The 18,614-nt window shown below is 46.7% G+C and overlaps 1 protein-coding gene across 12 annotated transcripts in view; it reads right to left on the minus strand.

The window, feature by feature from the left end:
• Positions 1-14,224, minus strand: part of LIMCH1 (LIM and calponin homology domains 1) — a 331,834-nt gene extending 317,610 nt beyond the window's left edge. For 4 of the 12 annotated variants that reach the window (XM_086705163.1, XM_086705162.1, XM_086705161.1 and 1 more), the window contains exon 1: positions 14,037-14,224. In XM_086705163.1, coding sequence (XP_086561289.1) covers positions 14,037-14,132 — 96 coding nt within the window. In that variant the 5' untranslated portion in view covers positions 14,133-14,224. The remainder of the gene's footprint in view (positions 1-14,036) is intronic. The other 8 variants (XM_086705171.1, XM_086705170.1, XM_086705166.1 and 5 more) reach the window with 3 other exon arrangements.
• Positions 14,225-18,614: the final 4,390 nt, after the last annotated feature.

Raw genomic sequence — 18,614 nt, forward strand, 5'->3', positions numbered from 1 at the left:
TTTTATCCATACAGAGAAAGACAGATACCATATGGTTTCACTCTTATGTGGATCCTGAGAAACTTAACAGAAACCCATGGGGGAGGAGAAGAAAAAAAAAAAAAAAAAGAGGTTAGAGTGGAAGAGAGCCAAAGCATAAGAGACTCTTAAAAACTGAGAACAAACTGAGGGTTGATGGGGGGTGGGAGGGAGGGGAGGGTGGGTGATGGGTATTGAGGAGGGCACCTTTTGGGATGAGCACTGGGTGTTGTATGGAAACCAATTTGACAATAAACTTCATATATTGAAAAAAAAAGAAAAATCTCTATTCAGTTCCTCTGCCTATTTTTTAATTGGATTGTTTGGGGTTTTTGTTATTGAGTTGTATGGGTTATATTATTTTTTATTTTTTCATTTTTTAAATGTTTATTCATTTTTGAGAGAGTGAATGTGAAAGAGAGGGAGACACAGAATCCGAAGCAGGCTCCAGGCTCTGAGCTGCCAGCGCAGAGCCCGATGCTAGGAAAACCAGTGAGATGCTGGGTTGAGCACCTGCCATTCAATGACATCTTTATTTTTTTTAAATCAACTTTGTTGCAACACTAAATTCCTGAATTGGTATTCTTTTTTTTTTTTTTATGTTTATTTATTATTGAGAGACAGAGCATGAGCAGGGAGAGAGAGGGAGACACAGAATCTGAAGCAGGCTCCAGGCTCTGAGCTGTCAGCACAGAGGCCAACACGGGGCTCGAACTCACAAACCGCGAGATCATGACCTGAGCTGAAGTCAGACACTTAATCGACTCAGCCACCCAGGGGCCCCTTAATGACATCTGTAAAACTGACCCTTGTCTAGTCTTATAAAAACAGGAATAAAACAATCTCTTAGCCTTCTTTAAAGTCTCAAACCTCATGCTCACTTCCAAGAACTAGCCACTTTTCTGAGTTTTTATTTAAAAAAAAAAATTTCCTTGCTTTTCCCTATAGTCTTTCCACCCCCGTGTATGCATTCCTATATACTATCACATTTTAATTAAAATGTTGGTATCTCCTTCCCCAGACTTGACTTTAGGGAATTCAGCGCTTTCCTATTGGGTAGTAGCCAGAATCTTTGTTAGAGATGGACCAGGGTGGACCCTGTTTAGCTTAAGCTAATCAACTCATGTATTCCCCTGGTGATCACAGAAGAGGGATGGGTCTCCTTCCTTTGCCCAGAGGGCGTAAAGAGAATATGAGGACTGGATTCGGTCTTGCCCAGCCAGCCCTCAATAAGAAAAGCCTAGACTTCCCAGGATAGTGTAGGACAGGTGTGGATGCACTGTGTAAATCCTGAGCATAAAGCCCCATAATGCACAGCTCAGTGAAAGGCTGAGGGAATCCTTGTCCTTACTGATAACATTTTGCTGCTGAGTCAGCTTTTTCTGAAGTGGGGATCCACCATATCAGAACAGTACCTACCATATCAGAACAACAGGGTCCATCAGGCCACTAGGGGCCCAGAGTCCCCATATGCATTAGAATGTGGAGTTGGCGGGGCGCCTGGGTGGCGCAGTCGGTTAAGCGTCCGACCTCAGCCAGGTCACGATCTCGCGGTCCGTGAGTTCGAGCCCTGCGTCGGGCTCTGGGCTGATGGCTCAGAGCCTGGAGCCTGTTTCCGATTCTGTGTCTCCCTCTCTCTCTCAGCCCCTCCCCCGTTCATGCTCTGTCTCTCTCTGTCCCAAAAATAAATAAACGTTGAAAAAAAAAAAAAAAAGAATGTGGAGTTGGGGACATGCCTGGAACCTCCTTTGGATAAGCTCTTTCTCCTTTCTAGGTGACACCAACTATCAAGCAGTGTAGTGGGTGATGAGATTCATTTGGGGAGATTTCTTCAAAAATACCGAAAGCATGTCTAAGGCCAACACTGGCCTCCTGCAACCTTAGGCATTCCCCAACCCCACCCCACATTCCTCACTACGCTCCCCTCGCCACTATCCCTCAAGGATGCTCTTGGTGACGAGCCTGTATCACACCCCATGGCACAGTGGTTACCAGCCAGGCTGCCTGGGTCTGAAGGTCAGCTCCACAACCTAATGACTGTGTGACGTTACTTGTTTCTCTATAAAGTGGGAATTAAAAAGAGTCTGAACTTAGCTCACAGGATGGGTGGGAAGTAAAATGCTTAGAACAGGGCCAGCCAGGTTACAAGCCTTCAAAAACTTTTGTCATGGACTATGGTAATTTGCGGGAGTTTGAAGAAGATCTGACCTTCCAGAGAGAGCCATCCATGGCCCCAGGCTCGGGCCAGGCAGCACTGAAGACACCTTCTGCCTGAGGGCCGAGCAGTCCTTCCACTACCTACTGCACCTCGATGGGCTCCTTTGTCCCTTTCCCCCTTTTTGCCTGGCCAGTTCCTGCTCATCCTTTGGGTCTCAGCCTAAACAGCCCTTCCTCAGAGGCCCAACTAAGGCCCAAGGTGGTCCCAGCCTCTCCACGATCCACACGACCTGCTCTTCCCTTTCTGAACATGTATGACACGTGGAATTCTGGGCTCAGAATTCTGTGTTCACGGTGGAATATAATCGCACAAGGGCGGCAACCACGGGTGTCTCACATACTGCTGAGCGTCCAAGGTCTTGTGACAGTGGATAGGAAATGTGAAGTTCCTAAAAAAAAGTCTCCTTATGACCCAAGATCCCAGATTCCCAGATTACAGCTGTACACAAGAGCTTGTGAGTGAAAAGAAAGTAAGTCTGTATAAAACGTTAAGATCCAAGTCTTTCTATTGCAAAACAATACACACATCCCTGAAAGTGAATGAATAATGGCCCAAAGTAAGACAAATAGCCAACCTCGTGTTTTGCAAAATCACACACTAAAAAATAACAGGGCTTATGGGAAATAGAGACTTCAGGCAGAAGGCTCAAATCCCATTCAATTTTGTAACCAGAACACTGAAAAAAAGCAGTAAGACCACTGCAAATTACTAGCACAGACAAAACTGTTTCCTAGCAACTAATAGCACCATGCACAAAGAAGATGTTCAATAAACAGCTGTTTAGGGGAAAGGAGGGAGAGTGGGAGGGCAGGTCACCTGCTTGGTTAGAGAGTTAGTTGGGATCATGACTTTTAGAAGTTTTGCCTTTTCTTCTGGAGCACAGCAGTCACTAGCCCAAGCTCAAGCTCTGGAATGGGACTGCCTGGGTACAATCTCCAACCCTGACACTTAGTTGTTTGATACCAGGCAAATCAGGTAACTGTAGTCCAGTTTTCTTGTCTGTAAAATGGGCATAAAATGGTGCTTACCTGAGAAGCACCTATGTACCAGGCACAATGCTAGGTGTGCTGTATCCACTATATATATACTATAGATACATATACAATTATATTTATACAATATAACTTACACAATTATAATTACGCAATATAGATATACTATATATATAGTATAGATATACTATACATATAGGATAATCCCATTAACTCAAACAAGGGCCTAGACTAGGCACGGGCACATAGTGGTCTGGAAATATATTAACTATTACTATTTTCCTTGGCACTGAACTCGCCACTTTATCACTTGATGTTATCACATTCTGTCAACTTTTGCAACATGATGAATCAGGCTCCACTTGTCACCCACCCCTCCTATTTATGACATCTTGCAAGGTCTCTGTGGAAACAGGCGGCAACCACATCTGTTGGCCGATGACAACATTCAGCTCCAAAAGGTCCTTTGTACATTTTCTGCAGGAAAGGCAGAGAGGATGCTATTTCTCGGGGTTTCCATTGGGTCATGACAATTGATGGTCATAGCCATGGTCATTTTTTACTGCCAGCTACTGGTCATTAGTTTTTATGGGATATTCTCCTTTTAAAAATACCTATCTAATAAGAACTCATACAGGCCACCACTGTAATAAAAATTCCTCAGTGCCTTTTAAAAAAAAAAAAAATATCCTGTAAGTAGAAGTACTCTGATCTTTCTTTCATGCTAAGAGGTGGGACTTATCCGGACCCCCACAACAGGTAAGAGAGAGGAAGCTGATTGCTCTGAGGTGGAGAGGAAGAGATGAGAGTCCCAGGCCAGAATGCCGGGGGCATGTTTATTTAAAGAACAGAGATGTTTGCTCTCCATCCCTGCAGACAGGAACTGTGAGCCCCACATCGGTCCAATCCAACCTGAGGAGAAAGTTGGCCTCCTAAGTCATTCCTTCAACTGATATCACCTGCTTAAGAGCCAACAGTGAAATCACTTTCCAAGTGTCCAATCACTGACTGTCTCCAGGCAACCACTGGGTAAACTGCTTTTTTTAATCAGCCTTAAAAAAAAAAAAAAAAAGCTTTGCTTCCTGTCAGGGCAGCAACAGAGTCTATTTTCTCTGCCACGGCTGAGTCCAAGTGCCAATCAGGCAATTGTGGCCGGGCACAGGCTCCCTGAGAAACTTTTCAGGCCGTGGGTAATGTGGCCACGGGGCTCCAGTGGGGAGCAGACTGAGGAGGAGTGGGGACAGGGACGAAAACCCAGTCCTTGTCCACAAGAGCTCCGGGGTTTATCAAAGGAGGCAGATCCCAGGCAACCATACATTTGTTACAATGATACATGACAACGTTTCTAACAGAATACTAAATGCCAGATTTGCACAGAGAAGGAAGGATTAATGGGCTTAGAGGAATCAGGGAGTCTTTTTCAGAGGCAGACATATTGAAGCTCCGTCTGGAAAGGATCTGTCCCTGGAGAAGTGAAGAAAGGACATCCCAGGGTCCCCCTACCTCAAGAGCCATTTTCCCCTTTCTTCTGAGTAACAGAACCCAGAGTATGACCTGAGGACACTGCAGCCTTCCCTCTAACCAGGAGTGGCCATGGTACTGAAAATCTGGGCAATAAAATATAAGCAGAAGTATCAGGAAGAATTGTCTAAAAGGCATCTTATCAGGGAAGGATGTAGTCTTCATTTTCCATTTTTCCATCCTACTTTCTGGAGAGATGATGTGATGATGAGTCTCTAGCAGCCACATTGAACCATGAGGAAGGGGGTCTAGAGATGGTGGTTTCAAGGGTTTAAAGAAACCAAAGTCACAGACCTCCAGAGTTTACAATTTCTGGGGTTCCCAAATGGCACATAACTTTATTAGTTTAGAAAGTTCCTTCTTTTAGAGGAGTCTGGGGCAAGTTCCTCAGTTAAAGGACATGTGTAGGTCATCACCCAAATTCTCATACAAAATCATTCTGCTTCCTCGCTAAAAGGCAGGCAGGTTTCTTGCAAGCCTCTTCTTACCACAGAGTGAGGCACGGCTTCTATAGAAGAATTTTATAAGATTTTCTAGAAGAATTTTAATTCCAGAGTCCAGGCTGAAAAAAGAAACCCCAAGATCCTCTCTGTCGCTTCTCTTAGAAGAGTTCTTGATTTTTCAGTGCCTGGGTCTAAGAGGTGCAGTGATCATCATGCAAACCCTACTCTGAGTGGCCTGCAAGAACATTCAAGAACTCTTACTCAGCCCCCTTTCCTGCCCCCTCCCCTCCACATACACGCACCTTCAATACATCTGGAGATCTTTAACAGCATTTCTATTCTACCTTTACTCAAAGCATAATCACAATAAAAGCATGCAAGCTCTTGTTTCAATAAATCAGTATCCAACTAATTCCCCCGTTCAGCACCCTTCAACGGTCTTAGCTTAATTACTTTCACTGAGTCCTTGTCTACCTCAAATACTTTTCTCTTAAGCCCCCATTTTTTGTCTTCATAATACTTACCCCAATTTGCAATTGTGTATTTATTGTTCAAGCTCAACTCATACACATACTACCTTGTGTATTTCATGTAGATGGGAAGTCGAGGTATGTTGTTCACCACCTGACCCTGGTTGTTAGCACTATGCCTGGCACATTGTTGGAGCTTAGTAACCACTTTCCAGGAAACAAATTTTTTAATTCATTTAAAACGCTTTAACACACTGATATTTATTTCCACCATTAATGCGTATCTTTAGTGTTGACACTGAAGTGAACTTACAAATGAGAGCCAAGTGTCCCAAATAATTATTTGATTATTTTCATATTTGAAACCATCTGGCTGAGCCTATCCTAGCCTTTGTTCAGTTTCCTATTAGAATAAGATAATTGTTTGAATATCATTCTTTTTTAAATGTTTCTTGGGGAAGGAAGAGAGAGCTGTGTACTCAGCATAATAAATAAAACTTCAATCCCTTGTTGAGGAAAATAAGGCTGAGGATTTTTTATAACAGTGTTGGGTCATGGAAATAAAAATGCCACAAGCCCTTGCCCTTGACATTTACTTAAAAAAAAAAAAAAAAAAAAAAAAGAACAAGTGCAGGTCTATTCTTACATAGCCTCCTAATGGGCTATTTAGGGATAGATGGGTGGGGTATGGCTCTAAATTCTATGGTTGACCAGGTGTCCAAGCTGCATCTTGCACTAGCTACCCCACAGTTACTAGCACAGGCAGAATGCAGAGCCGTGGAAACATGGAGCTTCCTCAGCCTAACCAATATTTTGTTCTTAGGGTCCCACGCTAGATATAAGATGCAGTCTTGCTGATAGTATGAGTTTAGTGAGAAAAGGTACCCACCAAGATATTCCTTAAGTCCATGTTCTATGACTATGTGACCTCATTTTTTCCCTTACGCCAAAGATAATTCCCTGAGATACAAGGGCCATCCCGTCAGGGTTAGCTGCACAAGGACATCTCTCGGGGAGTGTTGTTTTCAACATTGCAAACATGGAATTCTACCACAGCAGCACTGAACTCCATGACATCATTTTTCCTTGCAGAGAGAGATATAACATCTCCACATGTCCAGGCAGAAGTCTTTCCAATATTTTGTCATTTTTTAAGAACTATTTTTTTTCCCCTGTATCATCTAGTAACCCTCTAGTTTAGGCTATTTTTATATTTCCCAATCACTTAAAAACAAAGTTCTATTATCCTTTCCTTTCCTCATCTGACTTCACTGAAATTGTCCTTTTTCCCACCCAACCCTCCACCCCAAAAAGACCATATCTGAGACCTTTCTTTGGCTTCAAATGTAAACACACACACACATCCTTAGGAACAAATGAGGGGAAATATGATAAAATTGTTCTGCACATTTTTCTGAACCACAGAAGAGCAAACTGGCCTTAAAAAGAAAACCTAGCTCCAGTGAGAGTAGTTTAGTCAAAGATCAACCAGCGTTAACTGATTCAGTCCTCACCCGTGAAAACGAAGGCCAGAACGATTAAGGTCAGACTGCAAGGGAGGTGACAGGGATGCTGAGTACCTGCCAAGATTCCCAGAAGTCACAGAGCTGCTTTGTTCAGACCCTCTGGTTCTTCGGGATGGGACAGGGATACCTCCAGGGGACGCTGACAAGCTCCTCTCTCGGAAGGACTTGCTTCCTGGCTGAACTCAACAACGAAGCTGTTCCCAGGTGCGATCCTAGCCAGATGGGAGCACTCTCAGGTGAAGGTGAAGGAGCTGTGGGAAAGGCCTCAGACGGATGCGCAAACAGCGCTTAAACACATCAGCACGGAGAAAAGACATCGCTTCGCACCCATCTTTGGAAAATAAAACAGGCCACACGGGTCTTGGCTCAAACTCTCTGGGGAATGTAAAGTATGGAATAGTGCACCTTCTCCATTAGGTAATGTTAAAAGCACACACAGACTATGCATTTATTCAGTCCCACTGTGCAACAGGCACTGGGGAGAAAACTGTAATGAGAGAGCCGTGGTCCTGAAGATCGTAAACATAATATTCTGGTACCTGCCTTCTTTAAACAAGCATATGATAATGAATCAGCAAGCTTTAAAAAAATTAAAACCTTCTCACCTACCTATTGGCCACTTGGCCCTAATAAAAGTTCAGCGGAGTGACTGTGGGCTGTGGCAGTGACAACAGGAGACAGAAACCAGATTCTAGCAATCCTGAACCACAAACAACTCCAATGCCCACGTTAGCAACGTGAGGTCTGAAGGCAGCAGGCAAAGGTGAGGAGCCTAATACTTCTCACCTGAGGGCCTCCATAGCGCACCTCCTTGGTCTCCTGCTCCCCACCAATGTTACACCCCACACGTGGTGTGTCCAAGTGAGGAGGGCCCCTAGGTCCTGCAGCTGAAAAAGACCAGTGATGGGAGTTGTCTAGGGACCCACAGCTTCAGAAATCCACATCCTGTCCACACCTACAGGGAAATGGGGTGGGGGAATGGGAGATCTCTGCAGTCAGAGGAACAGGATGCTTAGTCCTTACAGGAGTTGTTAAACCCGGTCCTGATGTGGGAAGCAACATAAGGATCAGACAACAAGGGTTGCAGAGTCAGACAGCCTGGGTTTGAATCCTGACTCTAACAAGTTCTTACTGACTAGGTGACTCTGGACATGTTCCCTGATTCCCGAAAGCCCCAATTTCCTCAACTACAGATTTGCGGTATCTAAAGATATAGATATTCATAAAAGTTGAGAAACGGTGCCTAAGTCCTAGTTATGCCACTTACTTTTAACTTTGGACAAGATACCAAATCTCTTAGAGCCTCAATTTTCTCATCTGTAAATGGGGATGATGATAGTACTTACTTCTAAGGGATTCATGCAGACACAGACTTTTTAACCCAGCACCTAGCACACAGTAAGTACTCAGTAAGTATCAGCTTTTTTCATCATGAGCCTCAGTTTCATTACCATCATCATCACTACCATGGTACTCCTAACTGTAACACTCTTAAATTTCAGAATGATTCAAAGCAAAAAGAGAAGCTGGCAGGCTGATTTCCAGGAGCTGCCTGGTCCCACCTAGCACTGACTGCCACCCACAGAATCACAGCCAGATGTCTGCATCACGGCTCCATTGTCATGCATCAGCAGAGAGCAGGGGGCCAAGGGCTCCAGTCGCTGGGAACACATGTCCCACCCTACCCCTTCCTGGTGACCAGAGCTCAGGCTTGCATTTGGAGCTCCCTTGATGCAAACTCGGTTTCCGGGGAGATGCTGGGGCAAGAAGTACCCGCTCAACCTCCTATTCCGCTTCCCCTTTCCCCAAATCTGTGGGACCTCTCTGTGCTCCTACCACAGGACAACCTTGTGTCACAGCAGCCCTTGCATACAAACAGGCCAGATTATTTAAATGTCCTTGTGAGAAAGACGCTGCCTGCTCTAATTTACATATCCATTCAGACCCCTACGTCCTTTCTCCATCGAGCCAGCAAAGGTTTTCTTCCTCTTCCTCAGGTCTCCAAGCAATGCTGGAGAAGCATGTGCAAAGTTACATCTTCGCTGTGGTAAAAAGACGTAAGACCCATGGGGTCCCTAAGAGGTGGAGAATTTGAACGACTATATAACTTATGGCACATGTTCACCTGTCATTACATTGCAAATGTCATATATTACTGGCCGCTAAATGCTAGATTCTCTCAAAGACTACTCATAAATTTTCCCCACTGCCAAACAATACGACATCTTTCAGTCTTGGAGAGCTAAGGGATCCTCGGTGCTTTTAATCTTCAAACTCAGGTCCCAGTTGAATAAGAAAACAGTTCTATACGGACAGGGGAAATGACCCAAAATGAGGAACTGATCCCTCCCAGCACTAGTTCCCACTCCTGTGAAATACGGATTAGGTCACAAATAAGATTATATTCAGCACCAAGCCCCAGAGGCATGCTATGATTAAAGTTAAAGGGGTCCAGAGACTTCTCGAGTTGAGAAGCAAGCAAGGCTGAGTTGGGTTGAAATTTCCAACCCCTCCTCAAAGACCTGGCAACCTATTCCAAATCATAACTGAAACCAAGTTGAAGGGACATCTGTTTCTCCAGAAAGTGTTTGGCACTGCAGAGAAGAACTACAGATTAGAACAGATAAAAATTGTTGTGGGCAGAGAGGCAAAGGGTGGGGGGGGGGGAGGGTCTTGATTACTAAAAAAAAAATTAGCATCATCTACCTGCTAACAAACTCCTGTAAGTCAGTAAATATCATCAGGGGAAAAAAGAAAAAAGGAAAGAAAGGAAGGAAGGGAAACAGAGGGGGGGATTTCTCCTTCTTCCCAGCAGGCGCAGGTACAACTTTAGTGAACAAAACACTGCTATATTTGAGATGAATATTCAGACAGCCACTATTTGTCTAATAACCTAACTACTGGGTCGTCTGCCAGAGGAGAGGCACTGAGCACTCTGCCTAGTGGTTAGTAACAAAGATTCTGCATTAAACTTAAAGTTTCAACACAGTATTGAGGAATGATTTTCTAAGCATTAATGGACTACCAGGATCATTTTATGAGTCCACATTACTGGTTTTGCTCTGATCCCCTAAATCTCTTTGAATGTAAGTTAGCCGAGCATCTACTTAAGTTCTAGGCCAGGTGTTCAGAGCTAACAAGGTAAATAATGGCATGAGATCGGTAGGTGATTGAATTACACTTTTTACGGGAAGAAACCCAGGGTCCTGAAGACTTTCTTTCAAAACAGCTGCAGGAAGACGACAATAATAGCAGTAATAGGAGTGTTAATCATGTTCGTGGTGATGATGGTCGTGGTTCTAGCAGGAGTAACGGAGATAATGCCAACCACTCGTTACTCGGCACTTCCTGATACTGGGTACCATTCTAAGCATTTAAAAACTATTAACTTATCTAATTCTCACACACTCACACTAGAGATAGGTAAGCTATTATTAGTGCCCCTGTTTTACAGATGCTTTCCACAATATATTTTAACAAGTAGAGCTAGCTTTCAAAGAAAATGTTTAGAACCAAAAGGAGAGGAAACGCGGCCTAAGGTCACGCAGCTAGAGGGCAAGAGACCCAGGATTCAAACCCAGACTCCCCAGCTCCAAAATCTGACCTCTTAATCCCAGTGCTGTCCTGGCTGCCCCTTTGTTTAGGAAGGCCTTCTACAAAAGGAATCTGGAAGGAAGTTAGGCTCCTGCCTGCTGGTAGCCACACTTAATACTGGAAGTTTGCTGTTTCCTTCAGGGGTGCCCTAAACCCACATGAACACATGCAGCTATAAAAAGAGGCACCGCCTTACGGAGCTGTTCCCACATGGTCTGTGACCTCCATCAGGGTTTTCACCTTTGCCAGCTAAGGCAGAAACTGGGGGTGGGCTGAGGTGGCAGCATCAGTTCCCAGGCCACTGTTTCCTGCCAGTAACCCGGCCCTCCAACAGCCCCGGCTGAAGGCTGAGAAATTCCTCACTAACAAGTGATCTCATGGAGCTTGTTCCTCAAGCCTTTATTAAGAATGAACCTTTTCTCGCCAACCCATGACTCAAGGAAGACGAAGGACTGAGGAGGAGAGACAAGCTGCAAAGTTTGTTTATTAACCTGCTGCACCCAAGGGAACATTTTTCTGAAAGGGTGAAATTCCTGACTACTCAAGGGGGGGAGGGGCGCCTGTGGGAAATTTAATCACCGACGGAACAAAAGTGAAAAACAAAGCCCTACCAATGAGGATGTCGCTGAAGACAATGGGGCCCCTAAAGGAGATGCAATTGTCTCGAGATAACGATCCATCCAGGAATTCAGCTCGCTCCGAGTGCTACATTATTGCTATATTAGCCGAGGAATCTTTGTTCACCGGGCAACTGCGTGCAAAACCATCTGTTACTGCTCCCGGGTTCCCCGGGTTTGTAGACGCGGCATTTACATTTCAAGAGGAACCTCCGCGAAGGAAAGGGGGAGGTCACTATCTCTCCCTGGAGCAAATACCTTTTTATCCAGCCTGGGAGGGGAAGCTCTCCTTTCCCAGAAACCGAACTCCGCACTTGAAAGGAGATAGGCCGCTTCAATAATGCACGCGCAGAGCAGAGCGCCTGGTCCTAAAGGCACGCGCGCCCCTCGGTTTTCGCAGGCTCAAACTAGCATACTGGTAAGGTAGGACGAATAATGCCAGATCGTCTACAGGGCCTAATGGGGCTCTGCTTTCCTAAGGAAGCCCTTCTTTTTTTAAAACCAGTGGAACCAAGACAAAAGCTGATATCCTGCCCTGCATAATAAATATGTAGCCTAATGTACACCACCACTTAAAAACAGACCGTGGTCCTCTGGGCTGAAGGAGACGGTTTAGATCTCCACCTAGGTGAGGACTATAATTGTGTATATATACACGTGACAACATTCGTGGAGATGTGCACTTAAGATTTGTGCACTTTCCTGGGGCTCCTGAGTGGCTCAGTCCGTTAGGCGTCCGACTTCAGCTCAGGCCATGATCTCACAGTTCGTGAGTTCGAGCCCTGCATCAGGCTCTGTGCTGACAGCTCGGAACCTGGAGCCTGCTTCGGATTCTGTGTCTCCTTCTCTCTCTGCCCCTCCCCAACTTGTGCTCTGTCTCTCAAAAATAAATAAAAAATGTAAAAAAAATTAATAAAAAAAAAGATTTGTGCACTTTCCTGCATGTAATTTATACTACAACACATTTTTTTTAAGTAGGCTATATCAATGTTAGATTAAGGATATTGAAGATAAACCACTTGCCTTCAAGAATTGCAAGATTGCCCTGCCCTGATACCCTCCCCTTACCTACTCTCCACATCCAAAATCTCGCCTGAGAATTTTAAAGTTCAAGAACATGAAAAATACAGTTCTCCAACTCTCAATAAGCCAGCGAACACGGATATGTCTCCTGTGTGCCCTGGGGGCAGCACACACAGCACCATCGCGCCCCAAGCCTTTCCAGCCACATTCCAAAAATTAAAAGCCCGAGTCGTCTTCTCATCTGATCATGAGCCATCACATTAAGAGAGATATGATTGGGGTTTTTATCAAAAAAGCCTCGAGTTTATTCTTCTGTTTCTTTAGCCCTATTTTTAAATAGATGTTTCTAAACTCTGCCTAACAATCCTGCGGGCAGCGGGTTAACCCAGTGAGGTGGAGGTCCCTTGCTGGAGCATTAGGGCAGCCTTAAATGAGGGTGGTTTCTGCAGGCAGCTCAGCAGGTTCAAATCTGTACCATGTAGCGCTGTTACCCCAGCAGCATCTTGAGAACTGTTGTGCCACAGGGGATGTCACTGAGTGACAAGCTGGGTAGGAACAGGCTTCACCATTGCTGGGCCAATGACTTAGCGGTACCTTTCTTCCTTTGAACTATCGGCAAGGAGGGCTGCCTGTCACTGAGAAAAAGGGTCAAATTTGCCTTCCGCTAAGCCTTCAGAAAGGTGGTCCAGAGAAACAGAGGCTCAGTGCACGGATCACAGGGGGTCACCTTTCCCCCCTCGCGCCCTCCAAGCGTCCTGATCCCCGGCAGACACGTCATTTCGAGAGCGCAGGGCCACCAAACTGCATCTACAGATAGACATCGAGAATCAGGATCACCCGGCGAGCGCTTCCCAGACTGAGCCGAGAGCTCCAGTGATTTCCCTGGCCTGCCACCGAGTCATTTAAGAAGTGAAATATGCAGCGGGGCCAGGTACCCGGCCCCTGGGAGCCCGCCCCACCGCCTCTGGCATGGAGTGGGAGCTGCCAATGGCTAGGCAGCGTCTATGCGGATGGCGCGCTCGCAGGTGGGTCTTGCAGGCTGCCGGCCCTGTGCGCTATGCCAGGCTCACACCTGACCCACTGCCAGGAATACAGCCAGAAGCTCCGGTGGGTACGCGCTTCCGTGGAGACACTGCCAACTCCGCTCGGGAGTAGCTGAGGGGGGGGGGGCGGGGGGCGTCAAGAGGCAGAAGGTAGGACGGTGAGCAGGACCCCCTGAAATGCGGCGCCCGCAGCACTCTGGGTCTCGCGCTTCCTGCGCCTTTGCGGCGCCTCTGCGGGCACAGCGCTTCCCTTGGCCCCGCGTGGAAGCGGCGGGAGCTGAGATTTGCGCGGCTGGCAGGCAGGAGGGATGGAAGCGCAGGAGCCCGATTCCTGCTATCCACGCGCGCAGCTAGACTGCAGCGTCCCTTATTCGCGCCCACCCTCGCCCGAGACCCGTGCCAGGCATCGCAGCTCGCCCGAGGCCCCGGGCGGGTGACCCGGAGCAGCTGGCAAAAGAAAGTGGGGGGGGGGGGGGGGGCGGGGGAGGCGAGACTGGACCTGTCGTCCGTGTGTGCGAGTAGGTGGCTTCGGACGCCCCTGCAAGGCCTCCCGCCAGTCCCGAGCACCTACCTCGATCCACTTCTGCGCCTCGGAGAAAGCGGGCTCGGGGGGCGGCTCCGGCTGCAGAGGCTGAAGAGCTTCCAGACCCAGGGCGGGACAAGCCATTTGCGAAGCCCCGCGTGCACTCGAGCGCTGGGCCGCTGGGATGAGGACGGCCGCCGCCACCGCTGCCGCCGCAGGAGCGTGCTCCCCGCCCCTTCCCGCCAGCCCGCTCGCTCTCCCCTCCCCTGCCCGCCCCGCCCCCGCCCGGCGCAGGTCCCGGAGGAGAGCGGCGCGCTGCCGGAGGACGCCGCGGCAGCTGTTCCCTGCGCCGCCCGGGCTCCGCCGCGCCCTGAGTCCCCGGCGGGAGCGAGCGCGGAGGCGCCGGGAGCTCCCTCTCTCCCCACCTTCTCGGGCGGCTCGCCCCCCCTCCGGGGGGAGGGTGTCAGCTACCGACTAAAAATAACCACGAGGGAGCACTGGGTGTCTCCCTCCCTGCCCGCAACGGGGCCTGGAGAGGGACTCGGCCAGCCGCCCCGCACGTCCCCGCGCCGGGCCCGCTGCGGACGGGCGGGTCTGGCGGCACCTGGGAGACGCGTGCCCACCGTGACGCACACGTTCCCGGGCGAGCCGGCGCGGCCGCAGCGGGGCAGGAGGACGCTCGGGCAGTGGCCTGGCCGCACCTGCCGTCCTTCCCGGCCGCGGAAGTGGGGGCAAGAGGTGCGGCCTCGGTCCTGGAGCTCCGGAGTGTTCACTCACCCGATCCTTTCGTACGAAAAAGGAAAAACGACCCCTATAAGCCTTTTCTCTTCAAGAGAGCTATTTGTGACCCAGTCTTTGGATTCATTCAACCCATATTTACTGTACGCCTGCTATATATCAGACACTGAGGTTGGCGCTGGGGACCCAGAGATGAAAAAAGAAAGAAAAATTAAAAACTCCGAAATCTATGCCCTCTAAGATAACTACATTCTAGAGGGAATGGGGGGAGGGACAATAAACGTGTAAAACAAAATAATTGTGGAGAGTCATGTATGTTAAGAAGGTAAAAGAGAAGATAAACGCTGACCTGGGAAGAGAGAGCGTTGGCTAACTTCTGATTACCTCTCCATCCTCCATCTGAGAGGCTGATCCGATCTGGGTGTCCAGGTTCCGTGAATGGGAGGGAGGCAGGGGCAGGGGCGGGGGCGGGGGGGTGTGGAGGAGAGGGAGGAGGAGTGTTTAAGCTGCCCCTTACCGCAGAAGCAGATGGGCTGCACCAATCCCCTGAGGACCACAGCTCTGTCTGGGGCCCGTCCTTGGGTTCTCCAAAGTTCCCTGCCTCCTCTTGTGCCATCCTATTTCCCCAGGCCAGGTGGTGGTAGAGGCCTCCCCATCTTATTGTGGTTTCCCCACCCTGCCCAATTCCTCCTAATGGTGTCCTAATAAACTCCCTCAGCCAGTCTCCTGAAGCATCCCTTCTGTTTTGCTTGAGAGCCCAACGGATGATCCTGGAAGGTTTTTCTGACGAGATGAGGTGATGAGGGGACATGAATGGGAGAGATGTTAACCACGCAGCAATCTGGGGAAACGTTTCCAGATGCATACACAGGCTTTGAGATAGGAATGAGCCTGGTGGGGTCAAGGAGCCCACAGAAGGCCAGCATGACTGGAGTGTGCTGGGGAAGGGACCAAGTGGGAGTGACAACATGGGAGACGCAGGCCAGGCCACACTTGGGGTGGGGAAGGAGGAGGTGAGGTCAGGCCATGGTGGGGTTTTACTGCATGGGCATCCACAGGTGAGCCCAGGGCTGGTACATAAGAACTCAATAGTCTTAGCTAACTTTAAGCAAATGGATTCACATTTTAGAACGGCTGATGGCAAGAGGGGTTGGACAGGGCAGGAAATCCATGAACGTCTCAGCAGCTAAGTCTCTGTTCCCTGTTCAGAGTCCAAGTTTAGTTTTTGCCCAATTCTGCTGCTTTAATAGGGGAATGGAACAAAAAGCAGGCCTGAAATTCCACCATTACCGGCTTTAGAGTCAGACAGCTTTCAGTTTATTTACTTTTAAAACACTTATATGGCACTCACATTGTGCCAGGCACTGTTCTAAGTGCATTACAAATAATTGACTAACTCATTCCCTATTCCAACCATGTAAGATAGACTATTATCAACCCTGTAAGGAACTAGGAGAAAGAAGGGGGGAGAGTCCCCACAGCTGGTGAGCACTGAAGCCCTGATTCAAGCCCAGACAGCCTGGTGCCAGATCTGCCTTTACCCACACACCGCCCTGCCTTGCCAGCCCTGGTCCAGACCCTGCCTCTTACAATGTGTGCCTCAGTTTCCTCATCTCCAATGAGGTTGAAATGGCAACATTTCCGCAGAATCATTGTGAGGAGCAAACAGGATTTCTGAATGCGAAAGGACCAAAGTTGGGGCTGGCAGATAGTCAGTGCTCGGTATAAGCCAGCTGACCATCCCTCCCCTCCCGCCTTCCAAAAAAGGAGGGAAGGATGATGTTACAAAGACGAGTAAAGAAGACAAGCTGAGGAAAGGGGCTAATAAAATATTGTCAGAGGATGACCTTGTCTCCACAAAGAACCAAGGGAAAGTAAATAATTCACAAACTGACTCGAACACGCTAACAGGAGTGTCGCTAGGAGGAGGGGAAACCACTGCCCCAGATGACATATCTGAGTCTGTTTGAAAATGCTTTCATTAAGATGAAATCTATCATATCTGTAAAAATCTGCTACTGAAACTGACACTCAAACTAAAACATGGCTTTTTTTCTTTAAGTGAAAATACTTTGTCTTTCAAGGTTTATAATCACACAATAGCACCTACTTTTCCGGGACTCTGTTACCAATAAGAAATTCATGTAGATTAGCAAAGACCCAAGGATTTACAACCACAATAGAGTTCAAACCTAGTGCCATTATCAAGAATATCTACAAATTATTGTTAAACACCTACTATGTGTAACAGATTCAGAAGAATCCACAAGGGACACAGACCTTTTTCTTTAGGAGCTAATAATTTTGTTAATGAAACAACATTTGCATTTCTCTGTAATGTAATTTTCAAATATAAAAGTAATGTACACCCATTGGAGAGAATTTGAAAACTATAATGAAGAAACCAAATCCAGAAGAAACCCCACAATTCAACGATCGTCACTATTTGGAAGGTATGAAGCAACATTTTGGTTGGAAAAAATAACCATAAGACAAGGTACTCTATGATAAATGCCAAATGAAGGATAGTATAGTGTATTCAAAGAACATGAAATTTGGGGCGCCTGGGTGGCGCAGTCGGTTAAGCGTCCGACTTCAGCCAGGTCACGATCTTGCGGTCCGTGAGTTCGAGCCCCGCATCAGGCTCCGGGCTGATGGCTCGGAGCCTGGAGCCTGTTTCAGATTCTGTGTCTCCCTCTCTCTCTGCCCCTCCCCCGTTCATGCTCTGTCTCTCTCTGTCCCAAAAATAAATAAATAAACGTTGAAAAAAAAAATTTAAAAAAAAAAAACATGAAATTTTTAGTGATAGACTTATTGAGATATCATTCACCTACCATGCAATCCACCCATTTAAAGTGTATATTTCAGTGTTTTTTAGTACATTCACTGAGTTGTGCAACAATCACAATTAATTTTGGAACATTTTGATCTCTCCAAAAAGACACCCATACTCTTCAGCTGTCTCATCTCCCGAATTTCCCATGCCCCTGACAAACACTAATCTACTTTCTGTCCTTATAAATTTGCCTATTCTGGCATTTTGTATAAACTGAATCACATAATATGTGGCCCTTTGTGTACTGCTTCTCTCACTTAGCATAATGTTTTCAAGGTTCATCCATGTAGCAACATGCATCAGTACTTCATTCCTTTTTACAGGCAAATAATATGCCATTGTAGGAGTATATCACATTTTGTATACCCAATCTTCTGTTGATAGACATTGGGTTATTTTCACTTTTTAGTTATTGTGAATAATGCTGCAATAAACATTCACGTACAGTTTTTGTGTGGACATATGTTTTCATTTCTCTTGGATATATGCCAAGTGGAATTGCTGGGTCATATGACAATTCTATGTTTAACCTTTTGATAAACAACCAGGCTGTTTTTCCAGATGGCTGTACCATTTTGACGTTCCCACCAGCATCCCCACCTCCTTGTTAACACTTACTATTTTCTGATTTTTTGATTATAGTTATCTTAGTGGATGTGAAGTGGCATCTTATTGTGGCTTTAATTTGCATTTCCCTGATGACTAATTTTCCCTGATGCTCCTTTAATTGAGCATCTTTTCATGTTCATCTTCTTGGGAGAAGTGTCTATTCATATCTTTGTTCATTTTTTAATTGACTCATTTCTCTTTTTATCATTGAGTTATGAGAGTTCTTTATATATTCTAGATAGGAGTCCCTTATCAGATATATAATTTGCAAATGTTTTCTTCCATTCCATGTGTTGACTTTTCACTTTCTTGATCCTGTTCTTCGAAGCAGAAACATTTTTAATTTTAATGAAGTCGAAGCTACCTACTTTTTTTTCTTTTGTTGTTTGTGCTTTCGGAGTCATATCTAAGAAAGCGTTGCCTAATCGAGAGTCACGAAGATT

The sequence above is a fragment of the Puma concolor genome, chromosome B1 (assembly GCF_028749965.1).
Source record: "Puma concolor isolate L17-30 chromosome B1, mPumCon1.1.hap2, whole genome shotgun sequence".
NCBI lineage: Eukaryota > Metazoa > Chordata > Mammalia > Carnivora > Felidae > Puma > Puma concolor.